This window comes from Adiantum capillus-veneris, chromosome 21, assembly GCF_014529385.1.
Source record: "Adiantum capillus-veneris isolate H3 chromosome 21, ASM1452938v2, whole genome shotgun sequence".
Lineage (NCBI taxonomy): Eukaryota > Viridiplantae > Streptophyta > Polypodiopsida > Polypodiales > Pteridaceae > Adiantum > Adiantum capillus-veneris.
In genome coordinates this window covers 49,521,536-49,548,810 of record NC_140951.1, presented here as the reverse complement: position 1 = coordinate 49,548,810, position 27,275 = coordinate 49,521,536, and the positions used below count along the sequence as shown (strand labels likewise).

Here is a 27,275-nt window from a genome sequence, read left to right as displayed (position 1 = left end):
AAACACTCACAAAAAAAAAAACCTCCATACAATACACCATTAGACATGAATATGCAGAAGAAGGAAAAACCATGGTTGTTGACTTTAATTGATGTAACAATTGATTATCAAGGGAAAAGCTACAGAATACCAACGTGTGCTACATAGCACACAACCCACAAAAGAGAAAAAAGTGTATATTTTGCTAAATTTTACACTGTAAGAAAGGTTGCACAAAACGACAAAACTACTTGCATAATACTGCAAAGTAGTGGAAACGAAGTCCAAAATGAGCATAAACTAATATTCTAACAACCACAAGCACTATGAGGCTATACGAAGGTTAGGTTGCCCTACAAACGCTCATCAAAATTCACCTTCATTTGAGAAAGTGAACACTATCTAGGATGCTACCACATGCTCTAATACACATGAATATGGAGGAGGAGGAGGAGAAGCCCCAAGGCACACAAGATAGTGCTACTTGTGCTAATAAAAAGGTCTAAGAATTATGGATGCATACACACTGGGAAAGAAAGTTCAAAGCATGAGAAAATACTGCACAAGCAATCCTACGAGTGTTCACACTCGTAGCTTGTGCTAATAAAAAGGTCTAAGAATTATGGATGCATACACACTGGGAAAGAAAGTTCAAAGCATGAGAAAATACTGCACAAGCAATCCTACGAGTGTTCACACTTCATTGTCATAATATTCTAACGTCTTGTACCACCTAGGACTTGATCAGGTGCAAGTGAAGTTTTTCCTTTGTATAATATCAAATGAAAATCCTAATAAACCGAGTTTGACAAAAGTATGTTTTAGTACATGCCATTCCTTATTATATACTTACAAGGTTTGAGAAAACACATTGTGCATGCTTTTTTTTGTCCAAGACATGAATTTGAATCTTTATATACCCACTTTAACACTCAAACTACTAAGCCATAAGGTGGCGAGGCAAAAGCTCAATTCTTAATTAGTTCAATGAATTTCTAGCCGCTGTAAATAATTTTTCTGCTTTGGAAATAAACAAACTAGAAACTTCGATTTGATTTTACATTCCAATTCAAAAAAGGTTAAGCCTCTCATCTCTTAATGATGCAAGTATGACTCAAAACCTTAGGGAATGTAGGCACAATAATAAGTAGGAGTTGGGAAGTAGAAACTCTTCACTTCAACATAGTGCTTAAGAAAACCTAGGTTTAATGGTCCTAAATCCATAATTCTAAAAGTATGCATTAAATTTGGATTCTACATTTTAAAATATGACTTTTGAAATTCATTTGCACAAAAAAATTTCAAGTCTAGATAGGATCATCGAGCATCTTAAACAAGTAGGTGTCAATATTCAAAAAAGAGATGCCTTCGTTGTCTTATTATTAAGTCTTCCAAAGATCTATGAATGTCCAAGACATATACTAGTGGATATCCCTAATCCAAGGCAATTCATCACCTCTTTTTGAAGAAAAGGAAATAACGACAATATCAAGAGAACCTCTAGAGATGGTAAGAATTTACTCAAGTATTCCATAGACAACAAAGAATGTGAAAGAAAAGGCACTTTCGCCTTAGAATGAGGGTCAAAATGTACATTGCAAGAAGATAGGTTACACTAGAGATGCATGCTTATTTTACTCAAGTGCTCTTAAGTAGTATCAACCATATGATGCAAGTGGGCTGACATTAAGCAGAGGTCTCATTTCAATGTACTCAATCCATCCTCGGGCAACCAAGGAATTCATTTCAAAGTACTCAATTAACCCTCGGGAAACCAAGCAAGCTCTTGGCACCAAGTAAATCTCTTTTCTTTGCTTTTCTTTTACTTATTTGTTTTCTTTGCAGATGTGCATTGCGACTCAACCTTGCAAAATTTGGAACTTTCTCAAGATGTCCTCAAACAGCAAATGTGGAGGCGGGACATATAAAATGGTAAAGTACAAAATGCTGCTCTATATTGACCGCGTAGAAACTGATGTTGTCCACTTCTTGTAAACCAAGCTAACATGACACTCGGATGGCCGTTCTCTCAATTATCTGAAAAAAAAATTGTCTAGGTCAAAACCCAAAACCACTTCAAATAGCAATGCCAAAAGAGCAAGGGTGGTTCTGGCTGGGCTACCAACATTCATTGGTACACTTGAAGGCAGAGCAAAAGAATCTATTTAGCATGAACAGCAATGTGGACCTGCCTTCCAAGTCAAAGCTCGAGTCTTATTGAATGCTGTTGCTTTCAATTGGTGAAAGGAAAAGTACACAAATATACAAAATAATGGGGTAGAGAGAGAAGAAGAGTATTTTAATGTCGTATGAAACTATCCCAAGTGACCTTAAAGATCTATCCAATGAGGAGTTGAATTCAAGACCTGTTATTCAAGAGGGAAATGGCATAACCAATCTAGCACACTTGGGTAGAAAAGATATACCATTTCCTCTTGTTATAAGCACGCGCGCACACACACACACAAGAAGAAGAGATGTTACTGGCTGTCCCATGAGTCGCAATGAGAATGTTGCACACTCACAATCCTACAGGTTGGCATGCTCATCGCAACCTAGAACACTTTGTTCACAATCTCTAAAGTCTATGATTGTTGAACTAGATAGAGTAACGTGTGAACAGCCTACCCAGATTGTCAGAGTTGGAGCTTATTTATTTAGCATGACCTCATAGCAATGAACTGCGAGTCCACGTACGTAGCCACGAGGGTGCATGATGTCCCCCAACAATAAAAAGACCTAAAGATGCATAGCTTAAGGATAAACTCTGATGGACTACTTACTCTCATCTGCATCTTCGGCTTAGCCCTAAGTTCAAATTTGAAGGTAACCTCTACTAGAGCTACTAATCTGGGGGTATAGAGAAGACTCCTATGATCTTTCACTTTATTGTACACCTCCTTTCTTACTCTCAAAGAGAGACTCAAGAGCATCGAGCACTTAACTCACTTGGCTAGTCCAATCGGTGGTGCAATACCCTTCAGCCTAAGTCGCATCAATGTATTCCCTATGGCTTGGAGATCTCCATTTAAAGACCTTAAAAACTTCACACTTGCAACAGCACATCTCTGTTTCTCTGTAACATAGTGGCACCCACATGCCCAAGTATCTTCCATGAGGTCCAATTGCATATTTACACCCAAGTTCAGTAGAAGAGGCACTGATCTGTAATTTCCAGTCAAATATCTACCTGCAATGGCATAGACGATGGTGTATTTGACAAACCATGGCTACAATAATCGACGTCGCCTCAAGCCTGACAGTGACAACGGGGTAAGTCGTGCATCAGGCTGAACAAGATCATCACTTGGATAACAAGAAAGAACCTTGGAAAGGGGTGGGTGGTTAGGTGTGTTGCGCCGATTTTTTTTTATTACTTTTTTTTTTTGGGAGGGGGGGGGGGATCTCTACGCAAAATCAGATCAATTGACATCTCTCTTCTTTTACGCAAAGAATAACATAACATTGGCGCTCAAGACATGATGGTACAGACGCAGTAGCTTATCAGCCCCAATACCCGCTTTTCCTACCTACAAAAACCTGCGCCTAATGGCTTTATTCTTTCTCCCTGTTAAGAATTACAATGTGGAAGATGTTCTGATTCGGGTACCTGAACAGCATCATAATGCCCAAAACCATGATACAAAACTCTTATGGGGTTCTCAGTTCCATATTCGGAGCCATACTCTGCTATGGATGTAATTCCACCTGAGCTTTGATGGAATAGATACACTATTATTGGTGCTCTGCAAAGAATAAAGGAGGATAGTGACGACTTAGCACAGGAACAACGCCAACATGGGCATGAACTTCCAGAAAATTGACACTTCAAGCAAATTCCAAATCTCACCTTAGAACATGTGAAGCCATAAGTAGCTCTGGCTCTCCACCCCACACATAGCACTCACGCATTCTTGACGTGTAAATGTCAAAATCCTCCTCAATAAACCTGAAGCACATGAATGCCAAAAACACTCACTAAAGCTAAACCAAAAGAGACCACAATACGACCATGAATGTTCCTTACCATTCACTATCAGCCCGTCTGCGTATCAGCTCATCTACAACCTGTCAACCAAATCCAGCTTTAACATGTATGCGTGCGTTTATCCTGCATTCTCCTATATGCCACCATGATGTATAGCTAGCCCTCACACTGTACTCCATTTTGTACTTACTTCTGGGAGATAGGCCCATCGAGCATCCCCAGAGGTCTCTTGTACATAGTATATAGCTTCCCGTTTTTCCATTAACAAAAAACATGTATACGTGTGTGCGCGTGTGAGTGAGAGAGAGTACAAGTGCACGTTTGAGGGCAGGTGCGTGGTGTAGATGTGTAGGGGTGGGATTTGTGTGTGTGTGTGTGTGTGTGTGTGTGTGTGTGTGTGTGTGTGTGTGTGTGTGTGTGTGTGAGTGAGAGAGAGAGAGAGAGAGAGAGAGAGAGAGAGAGAGAGAGAGAGCAGAGTACAAGTGCACGTTTGAGGGCAGGTGCGTGGTGTAGATGTGTAGGGGTGGGATTTGTGTGTGTGTGTGTGTGTGTGTGTGTGTGTGTGTGTGTGTGTGTGTGTGTGTGTGTGTGAGAGAGAGAGAGAGAGAGAGAGAGAGAGAGAGAGAGAGAGAGTAAAAAGAGGATCATTAAAGCTACACCATACAACTTGAAGCCTTAAGTAACAAAGTCCGTCACATGGTTAAGTACACTTACATTCACTCGAAGCTCATCTGCAAGGTCCTGTTGAGAGCTGTCACTAGGTGCAAGCTGTCCCTCCCTCAAGCAAGCACCATATGCAATGGCACGGAACAAACATCGGCCATCACCGGGTATACCTATACCAATCATGAAACGACTATAATGATAAGCTTCAGACCCCCCCCCCCCAACAAAAAAAACAAACAAAAAAAAGGGAGCTCTACACTAAGTACAAGTGGACCTCTAGAGATGCGTGTGTCAACCTATCGCTCAAGAGGCAAAACAAGAGAGAGAGAGAGAGAGAGAGAGAGAGAGAGAGAGAGAGAGAGAGAGCGTGTAAGGTATAGTGGAAGTGAATGTTGAACTTTGCTCAAGATGAGTGCTCCAAACTGTGCTCAAGGGTTCATTTTACTTACGGAAGGGAGAGCCTTACGTTCCTTTAGTGAGAGAGTGCAATGGACACAAACAAAGTGGATAAACACTGTGAATGAAGGTGTTGAGACTGAGAGATAGAGAGAGAAGAATACGACACCAGAATGTTGTCAAACCCTCCTCCGAAGGCCCCACTCTCTATGGCGAGAGCAGTCTACTATTGATTGCACAAATCACTACAATGCTTTGGACTTGCCGACGATGAGGACGACGACGAGACGGGCTGAAATCTGAAAACACTAAGGGCTGAAATCTGTAAATCTTCATCTGCTGAATTCTGACTCTATGTCGGTGACGACAATGCGATGACGACGCTCTGAAACACAGATGCTGAAATCTGCGTTTTCCGGGCTGAATCTACAAACTTCGGTGGATCTAACTGTGCGGCGAGGATCTGCTATGGGAAGGTGAGATCTGCAAGGTTTGGGACTTCTATTGCGGTGTCTTGATGCTGAAAACTGAAAACGCTGATGCTACTTGTAGTTCTGTCGCGATGAATCTGCAACCGCTAGGTGGTCAGGCTGATCCAAAAACGCTAGGGCTGAATCTGTGCTGATGCAAAAACGCTAGGTCAACTATTGGAATTTGCTACTGCCGGGGCTGATCTGCAATGCAAAACGCCAGGCTGTCTTCATGAAAAACCCTAGGCTTGATCTTGGGTCTTCATGCAGAAAATGCTAGGTAAACTGCTGGGGAAGGTCTTGCTGAGAAGATGCCTGTTGAACAATGTGTTCCTTTTGCCTCTTCTGCCTGGATTTGCCAGCGCTAGCTTTTCTTATATAGTGCCCGACTCAAATTGCCCTACCCAGTTTCCCAACAAAAGTCACTTAAAAATAATAAGTGAAAAATGGCTAAAATATGGAAAATAGGTTTTCTGCACTATAAAATGCTCCCGATAATCTGATGGTAATGCTGATGGTCATGTTGTGTGCAACCAGAGGATATGCATCTATTCTAAGTGTCTGGACATGCACGGTCTGCGAACAGACTCACAAAAGTGCCAGAACACTTCCTAAGCTAGGCTTACTGAAGTGAACTGAACCCTTGTGTAAGGTGCAGCAGAATGAATGATGAACTTTGCTCAAGATGAGTGCTCCGAACTGTGCTAAGGTTCGAATTCTCCTGCTTCAAAACGTTGTTGTACTGCTGTATTTGCCTCGCTGAAAAGTAGGTTATTATGGCTTGCAAAACGCTGACATGCTTGTGCAAACGCTAGCCTGTACTACATGGAAAACGCTGAAGGGCTGGTTGAAAACGCTGGACAGCAGTACCATAAAACGCTACTGCTGCTGATGCTTTCAAGTGCTTATGACTGAGGGTATTGGCGATGGAGAGGGCTGCTGAAAACGCCGAGGGCTGAGGGAAAAACGTTGACCTATTGTGCTGGAAAACACTGGGCTGCCTGATGGAAAAGCCAGGTTGGAGTTATTGTTCTTGCTGAGAGTCGGCCTGCTGAGCAATGCTCTTGTTGCCTCCATCTGCCAGAAAGTGCTAGCTTTGGTTTGCTTATATATTATCTTAGCGAAATTGCCCTACCTAGTTCCCAACAAAAGTCACTTAATAAATAAGTGAAAAATGTCAAAAATAGGGAAAATAGGTTTAATGCCCTGGAAAATTCCCTTGATGGATTCTGATGAATTCTTATGGGAATGCTGACGATCATGCTGTTTGCAACCGGAGGATATGCATCTAATCTAAGTGACTGGTCATGGACGGTCTGCGAACATACTCACAAAAGTGCCAGATCACTTCCTATTCTAGACTGACTTTGAGTGAACTCAACCCTGGTCATGCTCTAGCTTGTCCACGGACACATAGGGTTGGATGTGTCACATGACACCATGTCATGAGGTAGCTTTTCCACGTACACATAGGGTTAGATGCGCACGTGACAAAGCGACATGGCATGGCGTAGTTTCGTGCCCAAAGGTATTGGCCCAAACTCAGGCGCCCCTTTCGGTATTTCTTTATCATTAATCATTGCAAAGTACAACTCCCGAGGGACCTCTGCACTCAGACTCTGCGTCTAGATGCTTTGCACAGTGAGGCCCCAAGAGCTCTTTTATTCTTACAAGGGCTGCCCCAAAAGTAGAGCCCCAAAAACAAAACATGAAAAGCTTCAAAGGTCAAAAGCATCTCGAGTCTCGACCCAAAAGCTGCAGCGCAGCACAGCCCAGCGGAGATTCCGCCGCAAATCACGCAAGTTCGTAGAGCCTGCCACGTCAGCAATCATCACAAATTGCAGATGTCTATACAGCTAGCCACGTCATCAGTCTTTATGCGAGCTTTATTTTAGATTGTCTTGTGTTCCTAGGGCCCCATCGGACGGGACCCATAAGTTGAAACATTAACTTTCTGATTTTGTCACTTCTCATTAGGTCTTGTTCGGGTGGACATGCCAGATCATCATTTTGTGACAACTTGTTTGCATCACATCCGTCCCTTACCAAAAGCAATGTGCCTGGAACTCCAACGCACGAGTCCAAATCAAGTATTGGTTGTACCACTTCCCACTTCCTACCCCTCACTTGTCTCTCTCTAGCTGAAGCATGTTGCAGCACCCACCAAAGGACTAAAAAGCTGGACATATTGCCAGTGTAGCCTGTACCACACCAGCAAACTCGGTTGAGTCCTTGGTAGAGTCATTGTCATTGTGGTCCTCATCAAGCTTTCCTTTGTCTTTGACCTTTTGCGAGCCCTCTTTGCCTTTGGATTTACAATCCCAAGACAAATAGCCATGCTTTCCACAGTTGTAACAACAGCTCCAAGACTTCTTTTTAGTTTCAAATGTAGCATGTGTCGATTCGAAACTCCAACCTTGCCTTGGGACACTAAGACAACTTCCTCCTCAATGAGAAACAAGTTGAAATCCAACTTTTTTTTCGTGATGTGCAATTGTCATGGCCACCATCTCATACTCCTCAAGCAACTTTGTACGTACCAACGCAACTAACTATGTCCAAGTAATAAACTTGATGGAAAAATAATTGTCCAAGAAGGGTGACCACTCGTATTGTCCAGTCTCCATCAAACATCTTGAGAAGCTTTGACCACATTTCATTGATACTTTCCAAATTCTTTACAAGAGGAGAGATTTCCTTCGTGAGAGCAATTGCTAACATCGCCTTCGCATTACTCGCATCCCAATCAACAAATCATTAGAGATACTCGGCATCCTGAAGTCGATTCCACATGTTGTTGAAGAACTTCACGGAACTTGTCTCTATGCCATTGACAATGTCCCACAAGCCTTCGCATAGAAGCCAACGCTGCATAATCAATTTCCAATAAGCATAGTTGTCTCCAATAAGTTGGTCGTTGGTGTTCGAATAAGGAGGAGCCATTTCAGTGAAGCAAAGCTGACAAAAGAGAGCCGATATAGCAAAGCTCTCGACACAATCTCCTCTTCACTCAGCTCCCCCACAATCATGAGCCAAGAAACTTTGATACCACGTCAAAAGTCGACGATGCAAAATCATAGAGATAGAGAGAGAATGCAAGAGAAAGAAAGAGAGTTCTCGAACGAACAAACAAACCAAGACAATGACTTCGACGATTACATGTCACCAGCCAGTGACAATTCTATTTTTGTTTATTTTCTCTTTCTTTGGGGAATTTCGTTTGTTTTACCTTTTGGAAACACCCCTCTGGAAATCTAACTGCCTTGCATTGCATAGCCAGTGTGGAACTGTTCAGAGAGAGTCCAGGCCTGAGGGCTAAAGAGCACTAAGGTTGGACAAGGACTATGGTTAGCCAAAGTGGGGTCATTGGCCAGCCAAAGCGGAAGCCTTTGCTACATAGGCTACATTTCAGTTATGGGTGTGGCTGCACTATACAAAGAGGGTCAGATGACCTAGAAGAATGTAATGGCAGAAACTCCTAAATTTTAGGGACTGCTATTTTTGGACGACAAAATGTCTTCGCGTCATTACGTGCAGTTTGACATGGGGATCATTTTGTTACTCTATGGCCAAGTCAACAGAGGCTGCAGGTGAGATATTTTTAGACCCGAGGGTCTAAAGCGGAAAAATGCACAAATGAGTGACACTTGGCACTCTGAGGCCAGTTTACTACTTAAAGAGAAGGCAAAAACGTGATTTTCAGCTGTGAGCTCGTTTTTGAGTGCTGTCACAGGTGGGAGAGCTTCAATGGAGTGCTGGCTTACCCTCTATGTACAGTGAGGTGCAGGATGTCATGACCTGCATACCTCTCACTGCTCTCTCTCTCCCCTATTCTTTATGGTTATGCCCCTCTAGTGAGCTCATCAGATTGACCATGTACAGTCGTGTGGGTCCATGCGCGATTGCCGAGGCAAGAGCCTCTTGCACAGGTACTGGATTAGCTAGCGGCTAATCCCCCGCAAGTACAGGTGATTAGGAGAGGTTTCACGTGCGAAATCTCGTCCGATTCAAAGGGCAAGTAGCCCTACAGGTGCGGGAGCTCGAGGACTTGTTACAGATGCGACCGGCACGCGAAACGGAGCCCGAAACAGTGAATTACAGCCTGCTGTGTATTTTTGCAGGCTTAGGGTTTTGGCCCTAAACGGACCCTAATACCCCCAGGAGGTTCGGGGACGCAAGGGGACTGCTGTACAGGTGATCTGGCGCATTTTCGGGGCAGAAAACAGAGAATTCAGCGTGCTGCAGATTCTCGCCAGGTTTTGCAAAGTGTCAGTATGCGTCGGGAAAGTCATCCAATGCGTGGGAATACTGACTATGAAGGGTCCTAGTACAGTTATGCTGCCGAAATCAGGCCAGAACAGTTGAAATTCAGCCAAGATTGTGCGGGGCAGCTTGTAGGGAACCACAGCTTTTATTCCCTTTGTTAAAGTATAAAGAAATACCGAAAGGGGCGCCTAATTTAGGGGCCAATCTCGTGTCTGACTCGCATACAGATGCATTCCGGCATCTGTATCCCATTCCCCTCTCTTGTCATTATAGCACAGGTAGAATAGACGACTAATAATGGATGAAAGCTAAATCAAGGTTTGAAGTAAAGTCTACCGCCCTTTTTGAAGTTAACAGGCCGGTTCCATTATACAATGGTGACAAAATGCAGGGTGAAGCTATGAGGTGCATGTTTACCTCGGGAGCAGGACGTGGACGCGTGGCGGACTACAGCAGCTATAACCCACCAGCACATAGTAGATGGCAGTACTAATTCAATTACCTGTTAACTTTGCACAAAGGTTAGAGAAGAAAAGAGAACATAGATGCGTCCGGCGGCTAAAATGCCACTACGCACACGAAGATCGACACCTATAGACCCCGTAGACTAGTGCCCTTTTCGGTATTTCTTTATTCAATTGAAGACCAACGATCCATACACTTACACCAAACTCTCGCCAAGCTGTCCAACCCTACCACGAGCAGAAATTGCAGGTTTTCGACCCCATTTCAGCAACATCACGATGCCAAACTCTCTGTGGGTCAAAAGTACAAGCCTAGGATGCATTCCCTTGCATTTTGGAAGCTTTCCGGTGAGCTATATGTAGATTTCAACCTCCTGTAATTTTCTATTTTGGTCACTGACAGGTGCCCAAACTCCTGTATAACCACCTCAAGGCTTCCCCGAAGCTTCCCTAGTCTTATCTTGCAGTTTAGGTGCGAAACCCTACACCTACAAATAAACGCAGCAAGCTATATCGTTTTGAACGGAGCAAACATGTCAATGTGTATCTCAGGAGCTCCCACTGTCACAAACTGCTGGCGTGTCAAAGCCCTGAAGAATGGAGCCAACTTGCAGATCCTGGCCGAGGGGCCTAAACCCTAAGAAGAACAAGTAACAGAAGAAGAAGTCCTACCAACTTATGGGGACCCCGTCCGATGGGACCCTAGTGACATAAAGGAAGTAAAATAAAGTAGGACCCACACACAAACTCACGCAAAAACTGATGACGTGGCAACTGTACGGACGCTCTGCGCTTTGTGCTAACCGCTGACTTGGCAGCTGTACAGAATTCCGCAAAACACGCTGGCAGTTTTTTGGCATTGCTTTTGGACCATAAGCTTTTGAGTTTTGAAGGCTTTTCAGTGTAACTGCTTTTCAGGCCAAGGGCCTTTAAATATGAGGTTAGGGCTCATTCTCTGGCATGCTTCTTGGAGAAGGTGCAGAGTCTGGAGTACCGGCTTGTACTGTGTTGATGCAATATAAAGAAATACCGAATTCGATGGATCTCTTCTATGGCTCGTTGCTGCTCCTGCGCGCTCCCCTCCCCCCCCGCCTGCTCCTGCTCCCCCTCGCCATAGCCCCCCTTCGCCTTCGCCCTCGCGCTGCCCCCCGCCTGCGCGCTGTCTGTCTGCGAGCGCTGCTGAGCTTGCACCCAGCCTGCGCGCAGCCCAGCCAGAGTGCAACCCCGCCCGCTGCCCCCCTCTTGTTCGCTGCCTGCTGCCCTCGCCTCTCCAGCCCCTTATCCTCACCCCCCCCCCCCCCTTCCGAAGGCCTCGCTTGAATTGCCTGGCAGTGGATTCTCAGTTGGATTCTTCTTGCCGAGCTCTCAAGTGTTAGCCTTCTCGTCCGCCCTTCTCCTTCAGAGCAGCAGACACTAATGGAGGCTCATGCTCCACCCCAAAGGGACTCCTCCAAAGCCCCATCGCCCGACTCCGCCACCATTCGACTTGCTCTTTCACCGACAGAGCAAGCGAGCCTAGCCGCAGAGGTAGAGCATTTGCAGGCGACCTCGATCATTTGCAAGATTCTCGGCACCCGACCCAGCAGAGGAGAGCTGCGTGACCTTCTCCAGGCCCGCCTTCTCGCAGAGGTGGGCAAGATCTTGGATGTCCAGATTCTCGGACGGGGGTACTACCAGATCGAGTTCGAGACCTCCAAGATGGCTTCCAAGGTCATAGCTATGAGTCCACTGGCCATCCGAGCATCACGCGCCCACTTTCGACAGTGGCGACATGGTTTTGACCCGACTTCGGATGTGCTAGTAGAGGAGGCAGACATCCCCATCTCAGTCTGCTTTCCGGGTTTACGGAGGGAGTACCTACCACTTCTCTCCAGGATTGGCTCCGCCATCGGGACTGTCTTGGAGACACCTCGTACGACAGCATCAGTAGCTGCCAAGGCAGCTGGCATCCCCTCAATTCAAGTTTTGGTCAGAGATACCCACACGCTCCCGAAGGTCATCCTTCTGCCTCGGGTGAGTGGGGGTTGGTTTAGACAGAGTGTGGAGTACTCGGGTCTCCCGAACCAGTGCTTCATTTGCAGACAGATGGGCCACCTAGCAAAGGCATGTCCACAGAGGAGGCCATGACCTGCATTTCAGCCTCAGCCACAGCCAACGGCACAACGCACAGATTCAGAGTCACCCTCCGAGCCTGGGGCTCCAGCGGAGGAGGGGTGGCAGCAGGCCCGTGGCCGTCGACGCCAGGGGCCACAGCGACAGCCTGGCACTCAGAGTGGCCCTCAGGTGCCTACTCAGCAACAGTGGGTTCCCACGGGGAACCGCTTTGGTCCTCTTGAGCAGGAGGAGCCCCCTTCGCCAGCCTCCACCTCCGCTTCACCCTCGCCAGTCGCCCCCCCTTCAGAGTTCCCCTCCTCCTCCTCATCCTCCCCCCCGCCCTCTGCTCCCGTCCACTCCCCACCTCGCCCCTCTACCTCTTTCGCCCCACCCCGCTTTTCCTCCCCCCCGTCCCCCCCAACTCCTTCTCCCCCCCCCCCTCCTGCTCCAGTTCCACAGTCGACTAAGGAGACTGGTCCCTCGCCGGCGGCTAGGAGATCTCTTGGCAGCGCCTTTGCCACGAGTCGCCTAGCGAGAGAGGGTCAGCCCTTCTTGCGGCCCCCTCTGCAGATTCAGACATCTTCCCTTGCAGCTATCCCTCGTGGTCTGACGAGCATTGACCTCCGACGCCGCTCGGATTTCTTCGACTACGGGTTCACTCGCTTTCTCGGCAATTCCGCAGCAGACCACGAGGCAGCCTGCTTCAGGGTCCATGCTGCCGCTAGGGGGACAGAGGCCTTGGACTCAGCAGTTGGTTTCTCCTTCCGCCTCTGTGGTAGGACCGAGACAGAGTGGTCCCTCGACTCAGTGGTGGGATGGTTGCATACACAGGTTTTCGAGTTCTCACACCACATGGGAGAACTTGGAGTTACAGATTTGCTGCAGAATTTGTGGCCACTGGCCAAGTTTGCGGTTACACCCCCAGACTCAGCAAGATGTAGGCACATTGTGGTGTACTTTTTTGCTGATACGCAGTGTTTGCCTTGCTATGTATACATTCATGAGGACTCCTGGACAGAGGAGGTTGCTTTACGCACGGCTCGCTCTGCTTGGGCTTGGGCTAGGCACTCACTACAGTCTCGCCTATCTAGAGGACGCTCGGATGCGGATTACTCCCCATCCAAGCCAGCCACGAAGATAGCCCGTCTTGCTGCTGCAGCAGCATCTGTTCTCTCTCGCTCCCCATGAGGATCGTCTCGTGGAACGTGCAGGGACTAGGTGGGCCCTAGTTTCAGCGACAGCGGGGCCGATTGCGTCAGGAGCTTCAGCGTTGCCTTGTGGGAGGAGAGATTGATCTCCTTATGCTACAGGAGCACCATCTGTCTAAGAGCCGCATTCGGCGATGTGGTCAGATTTTGCGTGGACGATATGATACCTTTTGGTCAATTGCTTTTGGACCTGGAGGCATCCAGGGTGGGGTATGTATGACTATTGCGGACTCATTGCAGCAGGCCATTGTGGACAGAGGGATTATTGTGCCAGGCAGGGCTCAGTGGATTACTATGCAGGTTCAGGGTGGCCTTGTGGGCTTCCCGAACATCTATGCGCCCAATGTGGCGAGTGCTCGTGCAGAGTTTTGGTCACAGATTGTTGAGTCTTTGCCACAGATTGACCATTGGTGTGTAGGAGGGGACTTCAACATGTTGGAGGACCCTTCTGACAGGATTGGAGGCAGCCATGCTACTGTGCATGGAGTCGAGTTGGCAGCTTGGGAGAGGTTGTGTATGACTTTGAGGGTCTCGGATACATGGCAGCACTCTGGCTTTGTGAGGCCTCCAGAGAGTCTTGCCTTCTCTAGGTCGGACCGCAGAGTGGGAGGAGTGAATCTATCGCGGATAGATCGCTTCTACACTAGTGACCACTTCAGTGACTTGGGAGGATCAGTGGGCATCCTGGCAGGGACATCCTTCTCGGACCATGCACCAGTGATCCTCACAATGGCAGACAGACAGAGGAGTGGGAGCACGATGCTTCGCATCCCAGAGCGGGTCTTGTTGGACTCAGCACTCAGAGAGAGGGTAGAGGCTCTTTGGACAGAGGGCATGGACAGCCAGGCTCTACCTGCAGACAGAGTGGCCTTAGGCCTAGCTCAGCTTAGCCACTTTTTTCTCCAGGAGTCTCTGGCTCGACGGGCTGCAGCGAGAGAGGAGCAGCGTCTCAGACGAGGCATTGCTTCACTACAGAGGATGCAGGAGCAACATCCAGACAGTCCATGGTTGGAGGAGCAGTTACAGCAGGCTCGACAGGAGCTTGCTTGCACAGAGGAGAGGCGTCATGAGTTTGCCTTTCACCGACAGGCATCTCAGTGGACTCAGGTGGGTGACAGAGTGACAGGTGCTTTTTTTGAGACGGTGGGACCTCGACACTCGCATGCCAAGGTCAATCAGTTGAGGAGACCCGATGGATCAGTTGTTTGTGAGCCCGAGGATATGCGTGTAGTTGCTACTGACTTTTACCGTGAGTTACTGTCGGCTGAGCCCCAATCAGAGCGGCAGGATGCATGCAGGGAGCAGGTTTGGGCACAGATGCCTTGTCTTGTGACTGAGGAGATGCGCCAGAGGCTAGAGATGTCTCTTCAGCTTGAGGAGCTGCACACGGCTCTTAGGGCCCTCCCTCGTGGTAGCTGTCCAGGTGAGGATGGGCTAACTCCCAGCTTCTTCTTGGAGCACTGGGACCTGCTTGGCCCAGATCTTTGTAGTGCCTTTCAGTACATTATGCACACAGGAGTGATGCCGGATAGCATGAGTGAGGGCCTGATTTACCTCATTCCAAAGGAGGGTGGCTCCTTGGATGAGATTCGACAGTGGCGCCCCATCACCATCCTCAACTCAGTCTACAAAATTCTTGCCAAGGCTCTGAGTTTGAAAATTCATCCACTTTTGGAGAGCCTTATACATGGGACTCAGACAGGTTTTGTCAAGGAACGCAGTATCCTTGACAACATCTTCACTTTCTGGGAGGCTTCTGCCCTAGCACGGCTCTGTGGGGAGGACCTTGTGATTCTTCTTCTCGATTTTGAGAAGGCATACGACAGAGTTGACTGGGACTTTCTAGAGGGCACTCTACGCAGGATGGGCTTCTCAGATGCTTGGATCAGAGGGGTGTCAGCTTTGTACAGACACGCTCACAGTCAGGTGCTTTTGGCAGGAGGTAGAGGTGAGCGCTTCATGCTCACACGATCGGTCAGACAGGGTTGTCCTCTTGCCCCCTTTCTCTTTCTGTTCTATGCGAAGGCGATGAGCAGATTTTTGGTGTCGCAGCAGGTTGGTCTGAGGGGCTTAGCACTCCCTATACGGGGAGATGAGCTTCTGGACGCTGAGTTTGCCGACGACTCAGCCTTGTACTTAGAGGGCCAGGAGGCCAATCTACACAGATGTGAGCAAGCTTTGGAGACCTTCTGTTGTGCATCGGGCGCACTGATCAACTGGAGAAAGAAAGTGGCTTTCTCGGTTGGCAGTGCTCCTGTGCCAGATTGGATGCCAGGAGAGGGTTTCAAGTGGATTCCTCCAGGGACTGCAGTTCCGTACTTGGGTTGTCAGGTTGGTTTGGACTTGTCTCCCGAGCAGCAGATTGCTCCTCTTCTCCTGTCCATCAGGAGAAAGCTGTTACATTGGAGCTCCGCACGACTTTCGCTGGCTGGTAGAGTAGTAGTTGCCAACCAGGTGTTGTTGGCGACTATGTGGTACATCACTTCTTGCTGGATCTTCTCGAGTTCTTGTATCAGCCAGGTAGAGAGGCTGATCAGGAACTTCCTTTGGTCAGGTCGTGACACTCTGATTGCCCGAGCCAAGGTGGCTTGGTCGGTCATCACACTTCCTTGTTCTCAGGGAGGGCTTGGGATCATTGATCCAGCACAGCAGAGCAGAGCCCTTCTTGGGAAGTTCGTAGTCAGAGGACTTCTTCCAGGCGAGGAGCCCCGTAAGGAGTTCTTGCTGCAGAGGCTTCGTGCCAGGGTGCCTCAGTCAGGAGGCCCTTGGCAACCTTCGACCAGATGGATCTTTACAGAGTTGCGCCGAGTTGGTTTGAGCAAGAGACTGGAGGACCGATTCGTTGTGAGTTTGCTTCGATCTTGGGAGCTCTTACGGCGTGGCCTAGAGCAGAGACAGCCGACGTGCACGGAGAAGCGCCTACGGCAGCCCCTCGTCTGGAACCCCATGGTTAGCACTCAGAGAGGCCACTTGGTTGGGAGTCGGCCTCATGTTTCTTGGGGTCCCATGGCAGCAGGTCCAGCACGCTCTCTAGGTGACTGGCTAGAGTTCACAGGTTTGTCAGAGGAGGTGCAGGGTGTCCAGCTACAGGGCATGAGAGGGGTGCAGAGCATGTGTCAGGACATCTCAGAGTCAGTTCCAGCTGAGTGGCTCACGCCTCTCGAGCCAGTAGCACCCCGGTGGATGGGAGCCTTCACACGACTAGAGGTTCTCATTTCAGTCAGGGCCTGCTCAGAGACTATCCTAGCCTTGTTCTTCGAGCTGCAGGGTGGGGGACGATTACGAGTTGCAGTAGAGGCCTCGCAGGTAGCAGAGTGTTGTTTCCAGAGGATCCGAGTTGTGGGCATCTGTGGGAGGACTTGCGTCATAGACCCTAACCCAGCAGCTCGAGACTGGACACTGGAGGCTATGGGCTTGGGAGTGTTGTCCACTGGCAGGAGTACAGTGGGATCCTGGTGAGTGGCTATAGAGGGACCCCTTCTCTTCTGCAGACCACCCAAGAGTCCCCTTCTTTCAGTACACTGTTCGGCTTGGACGTCATATACTTGCAGCACAGAGAGAGGCCCGCCCCGCTGCAGCACGTCATTGGCAGGAGGAGGGCCTCACAGTCGAGTTCTTGGCAGCCTTTTGGCAGAGGCTGCGGGACTCCAGACAGCCGAGGCGCGTCACTTTGTTCCAGTGGCTGGTTGCACACAGAGCCACAGCAATAGGGAGCTGGCTTGTGCATAGTGGTCTCTCGGCCGCATGTGCAGCCTGTGACCAGTTGGTGGAGAGTCAGCGTCACTGTCTTTGGGACTGTCCCTCGGCCCAGCAAGTGTGGCTACGTGTTCTTCGGCTGATGCCTGCGCTCTCCACGGCTCGACAGTACACTTGGGGGGCAACGGCTTGGTCCACCCTCACGGGCCCGGCACTTCAGTTTGAGCTATCTTTCACCAGCAGGATGATAGTGATGCAGGGGGGGGGGGGGGGGCGACCTACACTCCAGCCTGCTCTCTGGAATACTCTCTGGGGTGGAATTCCGGCGTCCGCCTGTAAGGTGCAACGGAAGTGAATGTTGAACTTTGCTCAAGATGAGTGCTCTGAACTGTGCTCAAGGGTTCCTTTTACTTACGAAAGGAAGAGCCTTACGATACTTTAGTAAGAGAGTGCAATGGACACAAACAAAGTGGTGAACACTGTGAATGAATGTGCATGAGACTGAGAGATAGAGAGAGAAGAATACGACACCAAGCAAGTTATCAAACCCTCCTCCGAAGGCCCCACTCTCTATGGCGAGAGCGGTCTACTTATGATTGCACAAATCTCTACAATGCTTTGGACTTGCCGACGATGTCGACGACAATGGACGATGATGAAACGGGCTGAAATCTACAAATCTTTATCTGCTGAATTCTGACTCTATGTTGGGGACGATGTCGATGACGACGATGCGGCGACAACGCGCTGAAAACGCAGATGCTGAAATCTGCGTTTTCCGGGCTGAAACTGCAAACTTCGATGGGTCCCCCCGTGCGGCGAGGAACTGTTGCGGGAAGGTGAGATCTGCGAGGTTCGGGACTTCTTCTGCGAGTGCTAAAGGCTGAAAACTGAAAACGCTAGGGTTTCTTGATGTTCCGTCGCGGAGGAACTGCAAAATGCTAGGTGCTCTGCTGTCCCAAAAACGGTAGGGCTGAAATTGATCCTTCTGTTGCCGGTTGTTCTGCAAATGCAAAACGCTAGGCTGATCTGCTGTGTCGTGATGACGCCAGGCTGATTTGTGGAACAAAAACACCAAGGCTGGTCTACTGATGCAAAAACGCTATGGTAGCTGCTGTGAGGCAAAAACGCTAGGGATCTTGCGGGTTCTGCTGAGAAGTTGCCTGTTGAGTGAGTGCTCCTGCTCATGCTGCTTCTTCTGCCAGAAAGTGCTAACTCTAGTTTACTTATATATTGACTTAGCAAAATTGCCCTACCTACTTTCCAACAAAAATCAATTAAAAATAATAAGTGAAAAATGTCAAAAATAGGGAAAATAGGTCTATGCACTGTAAAAATGATCTTGATGGGATCTGATGGGAATCTGATGGTCATGCTGTGTGCAACCAGAGGATATGCATCAATCTAAGTGCCTGGGCATGCACGGTCTGCGAACAGACTCACAGAAGTGCCAGAACACTTCCTAAGCTAGACTGACTGGACCGACTGAACCCTGGTTGTGCTGTAGCTTGTCCACGGACACACACGGACACATAGGGTTGGATGTGTCACGTGACATCCCCTCCTTTTCAAAGTGAGATATTGGTACCAAACTGTATGCCGTCGAGGGAGATTGCCAATAGCATCCGGAATCCTGGAAGAGACTCTTCGCCGGCCCACTCTGATGTGTGGGTCGTGCGGTACTTGAACTTCATAAAGGTCTGCAACGCTTGCTTCTTTGAGCCGCGCCGAAAGCGACACAAGTCTTATGTGGCTCCTTCGATGCTTCACCTTCGTCTAGAGCAGAGTTACCGGGGAACGCCCCCTAGCCCCCGTTCCGGCGTTCCGGGGGGCAGTTCCCTTCCCGAACGTTCCGAAACGTCCCAGAACGTCTGACGTTCCAGGTGGCCAGTGCAAACCGGAATGGCCGTTCCGGAACGTTCCGGAACGCCCCCGGAATGTTCCGAAATGCCCTTGGAACGGCCAACGGCTACAAACAAATTTGGCAAAAATTGGAAAAATTGAAGTAAATGTTTGGGCTTCTTTTTGAAGTGTGCAAGGCCTCAAGGACTCATAAAATGCACCCCCCTCCCCCTTTCTCTCCACAAGCTAATCCTCAAGGGTCAAGCTCTCTCCCTCTCACACTCTCAAGATCTCTCCCTCTCAAGACTCACTCTCTCAAGGCTCAAGGCTTCAAGCCTTCAAGCTCTCTTCCTCTCCCTCCCACTCTCTCAAATCTCTCCCTCTCCCTCTCACTCTCTGGAGTCTCTTCCCTCTCACTCTCTCAAGCTCTCTCTCTCTCTCTCATCTTCATCTAGTCATAGCAAGGTTGAATGGTCTTCAAAACGAGTTTTTTGTGAGTATTAGAGTCAAAGCACTCTAATACTCCTTGTATTTAAACACAAGGAGCTAAAAAATGCACTATTTGGGTGTTTTTTAACCTCCCGTTCCGCGCCGTTCCCGTTCCGGACCCCTAGCCGTTCCCCCGTTCCGCGGGGATCCCGTCACCGTTCCCGTTCCGCGTTCCGGGTAACTATGGTCTAGAGTCATGCGTCTACCTTCTTCAAGAATCTCTGAGGTTGAAAATTCCTGAAACCACTTCCAACACAAAAACATGAACATACCTATTCCATGTAAAGTGATTGGAAAAAATCTCGTCTGTCGAACAAACTGTGCATGCAATGTATATGAACATAGAGACGGAGTGCAAAACTATTCACCACACACACGCAAACAATGAGATCTAATCTTGTCTTGCTGATCTAAATCGATCAACTGTGGCAATTCACAACAGAAATGCCCATGCTTGGTGCTCATACTTTCTTGTGCTCTTTCTACGATTGTGTCATGCCAAGGAAGAGACATGGAATGTGACTTCCTTGAATGCATACTTTTCAGCTTTTCATGAATAATCCGCATACATCCGTGCTCATTCATGAGTGAAACGTGCTCAACGTACAATATGCCATGCCTAGGAAAAGGGATCACATAAAGACGCTGACTAAAATACAGGAAACGATCACGAATGAAACACTCGAACAATGCGTGCTGACAAATCATTCGAACACATAGTACTTCCTGTGGGGGTTCTTTGGACCTAGGCTCAAGAGCCAAGATGGTTCTTCCTGAGGGGGTTCTTTGGACCTACGCTCAAGAGCCAAGATTGGTTCTTCGTGATTGATCGAATCTCCAATGAGGTTAGCTTCACTAGAAAAAGTATCAACTAAAATATCATCCTTGTGAACAATCACATCATCTTCATGCTAATCATCATGCTCGTGAGAAATCACATCTTGATCATTATGCAAATCATCATGCTTATGAGAAATCACATCTTGATCAACATGCAAATCATCATGCTTGTCATTCAAATCATCATGCAAATCTTGTGTATCATGCTTTGTAGAAGAAGAGACTGAGAGAGTCTCCTTTTCCCAAATCTCTTGCATTTGTGCCTGCACTTGAGAAAGGAGTCGCAACAACTCTTGCATGTGTCGCGCTTGCTCATGCTCACGCTCTATGGCTGCCTCTCTTTCTGCTTCTCTTTCTGCTTTTCTTTCTGCGTGTCTGCGATCCATTTCTGCCATTCTTTCTACTCTTCTTGCTTCGCGTTCTAACTTCCTGTCCATAAACATCTGCTCCAACTCCTCCATAGGAGTTAGTGCAATCCTTGGCGTAGATGGGGAAAGGAGAGGGTCGAAAAAACCTCTTGGTGGGGAAAAGTCTTCTTCGCCTCTCTCATTCTCATCAATTCCAAGCGAAGTATCCATTCCGCTTCGAGTGATGACCATCCACTGAAGTCGTGAGTTCTTGTGGGTTCTTGTGGTCTTGGGGTCTTAAGTTCACGGGGAACTTGGGTTCTTGGGTTTCTTGGGTTCTTAAGGTCACGAGGAACTTGGATTCTTGGGGGTCTTGAGTTCTTGAGGTTCTTGGGTCTTGAGGTTCTTGAGGTTCTTTTTTCGCTTACAATCTGTGTTAGAGAAGGATCTTCTCTTCACCCGAGTTCTGCTCTTTTCCGCGGGCGCATCCCTTGGCAGCCTTGCACTCACACCAAGGTTGCTTTTTCCCACCTCACGTTGACTGGCTGGCCGCTAAGTGCACAGTCCGCTCTCAATGAGTGAAAAGAGGCACAAGGAGAGGCTGGACAAGCCCTTCTTTATTGGGTTTCTTGTCACTCTTCAAAAACACGATTAGGAATCGACACCCCCAAGTGAATTTGGGTTCGTGCGACCTCAACAAGCAAAAAAAAATTGTGGTTCTTGTGGTTCTTTCCTTGACTGATACAGAACACTGCCAAAGTTCTGATACCAATGTAAGGTGCAGCGGAAGTGATGTTGAACTTTGCTCAAGATGAGTGCTCAGAACTGTGCTCAAGGGTTCCTTTTACTTACGAAAGGAAGAGCCTTCCGTTCCTTTAGTGAGAGAGTGCAATGGACACAAACAAAGTGGTGAACACTGTGAATGAAGGTGCATGAGACTGAGAGATAGAGAGAGAAGAATACGACACCAAGCAAGTTGTCAAACCCTCCTCCGAAGGCCCCCCTATCTACGGCGAGAGCGATCTACTTATGATTGCACAAATCTCTACAATGCTTTGGACTTGCCGACGATGTCAACGACGATGAGGACGACGACGAGACGGACTGAAATCTGCAAATCTTTATCTGCTGAATTCTGACTCTATGTAGGGGACGAAGTCGATGACGACGATGCGACGACGACGTGCTGAAAACGCAGATGCTGAAATCTGCGTTTTCCGGGCTGAAACTGCAAACTTCGATGGATCCCCCCGTGCGGCGAGGAATTGATGCGGGAAGGTGAGATCTACGAGGTTCGGGACTTCTTCTACGAGTGCTAAAGGCTGAAAACTGAAAATGCTAGGGTTTCTTAATGTTCCGTCGCGGAGAAACTGCAAAACGTTAGATGCTCTGCTGTCCCAAAAACGCTAGGGCTGAAATTGATCCTTTTGCTGCTGTGGTTGTTCTGCAAATGCAAAACGCTAGGCTGATTTGCTGAACAAAGATGCCAGGGCTGGTCTACTGATGCAAAAACGCTAGGGTAGCTGCTGTGAGGCAAAAACGCTAGGGATCTTCGGGGTTCTGCTGAGAAGTTGCCTGTTGAGCGAGTGCTCCTGCTGCCTCTTCTGCCAGAAAGTGCTAACTCTGGTTTGCTTATATATTGACTTCGCAAAATTGCCCTACCTACTTTCCAACAAAAGTCGCTTAAAAATAATAAGTGAAAAATGTCAAAAATAGGAAAAATAGGTCTATGCACTGTAAAAATGCTCTTGATGGGATCTAATGGGAATCTGATGGTCATGCTGTGTGCAACCAGAGGATATGCATCTAATCTAAGTGCCTGGGCATGCACGGTCTGCGAACAGACTCACAAAAGTGCCAGAACACTTCCTAAGCTAGAGTGACTGGACTGACTGAACCCTTGTTGTGCTGTAGCTTGTCCACAGACACATAGGGTTGGATGTGTCACGTGACACCTCCACTCCATGTAGCGTGTCGTTTCTCTCTTTCAGTTTAGTTGTTATTGAAGTGCTAAAAGTCTGTTCAATCTGTTCTTTTCTATTGGCACATGGTGCCCGTTTTTTGACACCCATACACAATTGAACACTTCCCCTTTGATTTGGACAAGTTTGCAAGCGAGAAAACTATTCTGTTTTGCAATCTGTCGCGATGGAACTGTGCATGTCTGTGGGGGATTAGCGATTAGCTAATCCGGTTCTCGTTCAGAAGATTCGATTGAAGACCAACGATCCGTACACTTACACGTCTATGCGTGTCTCAGGAGCTACCGCACACAATGGAACACTTCTCTTTTGATTTGGACAAGTTCGAGCAAACCCTTCAATTTCACAATCTGTCACAATGGAACTGTACGTGCCTATGGAGGATTAGCAATTAGCTAATCCAGTTCCTGTTCAAAAAGCTCTTGCCTTGGCAAATACGCTTAAAACCTACAAGACTGTACATAGTTGTCTTGAGTATACCTATATGAATCCAGGATAAGCCAAGATTCACCCTTGAAGGAAAGTGCAAGGTATAGACCCATGGTAGTCACCCACAAGACAATATAACCATCAGCTCCATCATGCATAGTATTGACTAAATACCACGACATCCCCACTAACGTCGTCAGTGCCCAATAGTGGGTGTAGAACTAGGTACTAACATATGCTTCCCAACACAACACACACCACACGCACACACACACATGAGCATACATCAACACAAAGTTCACCGTGCTGAGTTTCTGTCATGACTCCGGAGATCAAGGGCAGACTCAGCCATAATGAAGCCTAGCACTAAAAGAAGCATTAAATCGGAAAAATTAGCACAAAAATGAGGTAGTTGATAGTTGTCTTGAGTAGCCCAACTAGTGGGGCATTACCATATGTGCAAGGGGAAGAGAGATGCACGAGAGAAAAATCATCACGCTACATGAGACAAGGTAGAAGGCAACCTTTCCATTAAAGTTGTGAACCTGAAAATCCACTCGCAAAAGGGTAAAAACAGCCCTCCCCTCTCTTGGGCGCCCTCAAGCTGGCCCTTAGCTTCTAGAGTGTTGACTTGTGAAGCAGGTGGCTCTCCTTCATCCATGTGTCCAATATGCCCCTTACGTTTCAATTTCCTAACCCCTCCCAACTTATAAAGTTGTCAATGACTTGCCAAGTGGCCCAAATTTCATTTAGGCGCACAAAAGCTTCCATACTTCAAAATTCAATGCTAACTCGCTCGACCAGTCCCCGACTAACTAGCCTAGATTCCCGATCTGAGAAACTCATTTGGCTACAGCCATTTCACACTGGACAGGCAATGTCCACTTGCACCTTTTCAAGGGTTTCGAGAAAAACAAGCCGAAATAAAATAAATAAAAATGTAGTGTATATTTAAAGAAGGCAACAAGAAAAATACACCTCCTAGTGATAGTAGCTCCAACTGAGAAGCAACAAGGTGGTAGCCCTCACCATGATCTCTCTCTCTCTCTCTCTCTCTCTCTCTCTCTCTCTCTCTCTCTCTCTCTCTCTCTCTCTCTTGCTTGAGCCTATTCCCTTGTCCGCGATACGCACTATCGCAGCAATTCGGCTTAGCTCCCATTTCCTTCGATGCGAGATAGGGCGTTGGGGCAATGGAGAAGAGTCCAATCGATTGTGCACATTATGCTCACTGCAAGTTCAAGAGTCTGAGTACCACACACTACTAGAGTGCTCAGCTTTTGATCACATCCGAACTTGCTTCTCTCACATTTTCAACCATAACTTAGACCTACACACTTTCCTCTCCCAGCCAAAGTGTGGGCTCTCCATTGCGACTCTCATCACTACAATTTTGGAGCATCGAGAGTCACTCATCAGCCATACACATACTACATCACATGTAACTTTGGTCCCATAGGTCATATTTGACCTCCGAGGACATCTATCTATCAATCTCTCTCTCTCTCTCTCTCTCTCTCTCTCTCTCTCTCTCTCTCTCTCTCTCTCTCTCTCTCTCTCTCTCTCTCTCTCTCTCTCTCTCTCTCTCTCTCTCTCTCTCTCTCTCTCTCAAACAATCTTCTTTTAAGACGGAAATCTCAAGGGCACACACCTCAAGTTACCATAGCGATGTGATCCCAAAATCCCTAGAATATACAACCTAACACCAAGACTACTTCTTGGTTCTCAGTCTCTCGGGTCTCCTAGCATATAAAATCTTATCACATCAACACACACGCACAATGTGTGCAAACAAGCATGCATAATGAAAAAGTGCTGAAAATAATGTAATCTAACTTTGAAGAATATACAGATTATGATAAATATGTGAGATGCACATGCCCACTCACCAGTTATAGTGTAGTCCGTAAACACTTGCTTCCCTTGAAAATCAAATTTGTTCGGCTCCAAAAGATCTTTACTTGCATCTTCAACTTTTGAAAGAGGGCCTAATGGCAACGGCTCAGATAAACCACTTACCACAGGGCAACAAGCACGTACTCCAAATAAGAGCCAAGCCGAGTGTCTCCCATGAAGCCATCGAGCAGGTCTGACATCCCAGGCCACATTCCATGAACCATCCAATAAACCTGTTGCCATAGCGAACTTTCTATTGCCTAAGGGAGAGACATCTGGAAACTTCAACCCATACTCACTTCTCTTCTTGCCACTCAACGGGACACCTGGAAATAAACGTTTTCCATGTTCTTCACCACCATTGGTAACACTTGATTGATTACTAAAGGTAGACTGGAATTGAGTAAACAATCTTGGTGCATTGTTTGATGAAGAGATACTAATTGACTGGTGATGTGACGGCACAAGTCCATGCCAAATAGTGGCACAACTTATTTCGCCCGTTTTTTCTGCACAAAAACGACTATGGCAACACCATTTCTGAGTAGAGCCTAATGCTTGCACACTGCAATCTCCCTGACTTGTCTGTGCATGTAGGCGTGACCAGCTCAAGCTCCGACATAAGCTAGTAGCTGTAGCATGCCTGCAGGTAACTTGAAATGGATGCTGGAGAGAATGATATGCATATGAATGAACCACTGCTGGAGAGCACAGGTTGCTTCGATGAGTGCATAGCCGAAAACACACTGTCCCAAGCATCTGCTTTTACTTGACTGCAAGATTATCCTCTGACAAAGAGTGCAGAATGCTCATTTTTCAAAATTTGCAAAGCTAACAGCCTATGAAGCCCGTCCTGAAAAGAAAACAAAATGGAAAAACAACCTAAAAATTACAATTCCTAAATTTAGGGGCTGTTCACAATTCCAAAAAACTGGACATAGAATACCAGATGACATAATTCAATACTACACCGCCCTTACAACTAATACATCTTTTAGAAGTGACAAGTTATATTAGCATAACTAAAGGCAACCTGTCAAAAAAAAAGAGGGAAATTCTATCGATCCCATACGGCAGAAAAAGATAAACCATTCATACACAACTTCATAAGATTTACACCTCACACAAGCAGAGAAAGTGGAAAAAGAAATGTACGGTCTAATCTAAGAATGGTACCCAAAGGTGGAAAGAATCCAAAAAAGCTAAAAACTCAACCACACAGAAGATCACTAAGTGCCTCCTTGATATTAGTACTGTAATAGCGTGCTTTTCACTATCATATCAAAAAAGCAAGTAAAACAAACATCACAAATTCTGACACAGATGGTCGGTCATAAGCATGCAGAATGATGCCTGGACAGAGTTTGCAAAGATGGGTTGCAAAAGTATCTCTTTAGGCTGTTTGGACAATAATGCCCAGGACCCCAATGCATATAGTCCAACAAGCAGTTTCAATAGACATCAACAGGTAAGCACATGCGTGTAATTACTTGCTGGCTCATGTTCTCGCTGGGGATACATCTTTGGCTTTTAGCTGAAGCTCCTGCAAGCTGAATTGCTGATGCTAGTGTGTGTATGTGTGTGTGTGTGTGTGTGTGAATTTTACAGCAAACTTCGCAATACTGATTCACAGGACTGCAATCCCATTAGCGCTCACCGCAATACACTGGTAAAGCTAAGTTTGATCTCTCTCTCTCTCTCTCTCTCTCTCTCTCTCTCTCTCTCTCTCTCTCTCTCTCTCTCTCTCTCTCTGTGGACAAACATGCATAAGAGACGAGAACGGAGAAGAGTACCCGTCAGATGTCTGCAAGGACGAAGCAGAGAGGAAAGAGCGAAGGTGTTCCGTAGGTAGCGGTACCAAGCCTGAAAGCTGCCTCGGATTGTCCACTCCGAGCCTCCCACAACCTTCCCTTCAGTTCTATCTGTCCCCTCAAATTTGAAATGTGCATGTGGCACTCTCTTGTCCTGGTAGGGTAAAGCATGTCGCACACATTTTAGAAAATACCGCTTAGGCAGAATCTTTTGAAGATGCCCTCTTCGACCAATTCGTGAAGGCAAGCAGAGGTGACGGGGCAACGAGGTGATGAGTAGAGAGAGAAACATGTTGGGTGACAAGGCGAGAAGTAGGTGGCTGGTAGCTCGTGTGGGAGGCAATGGTCTAGGGCGAAACGCAAAAGCAACGACAATGATGCGTACAACTGGAGACTTCTTTTTTAAAGTTGAGTT

General features: G+C 47.3%; 1 protein-coding gene across 2 annotated transcripts; it reads right to left on the bottom strand.

Moving 5' to 3' along the window:
* Positions 1-3,398: 3,398 nt before the first annotated feature.
* LOC147430922 (uncharacterized) lies at positions 3,399-27,000 on the bottom strand. Of its 2 annotated transcripts, none has more exons than XM_086493465.1 (6): positions 26,843-27,000; positions 25,043-25,902; positions 4,682-4,803; positions 4,007-4,047; positions 3,830-3,928; positions 3,399-3,725 (listed from the first exon to the last, which is right to left on the bottom strand). In XM_086493465.1, exons 2-6 carry the CDS (start codon positions 25,806-25,808, stop codon positions 3,551-3,553), a joined length of 1,203 nt encoding a protein of 400 aa, XP_086349591.1. In that variant the 5' UTR covers positions 25,809-25,902; positions 26,843-27,000; the 3' UTR covers positions 3,399-3,550. The 2 variants fall into 2 exon arrangements, with proteins under 2 accessions (XP_086349591.1, XP_086349592.1); XM_086493466.1 differs by lacking the exon at positions 26,843-27,000 and adding an exon at positions 26,540-26,778.
* Between the last annotated feature and the right edge of the window lie 275 nt (positions 27,001-27,275).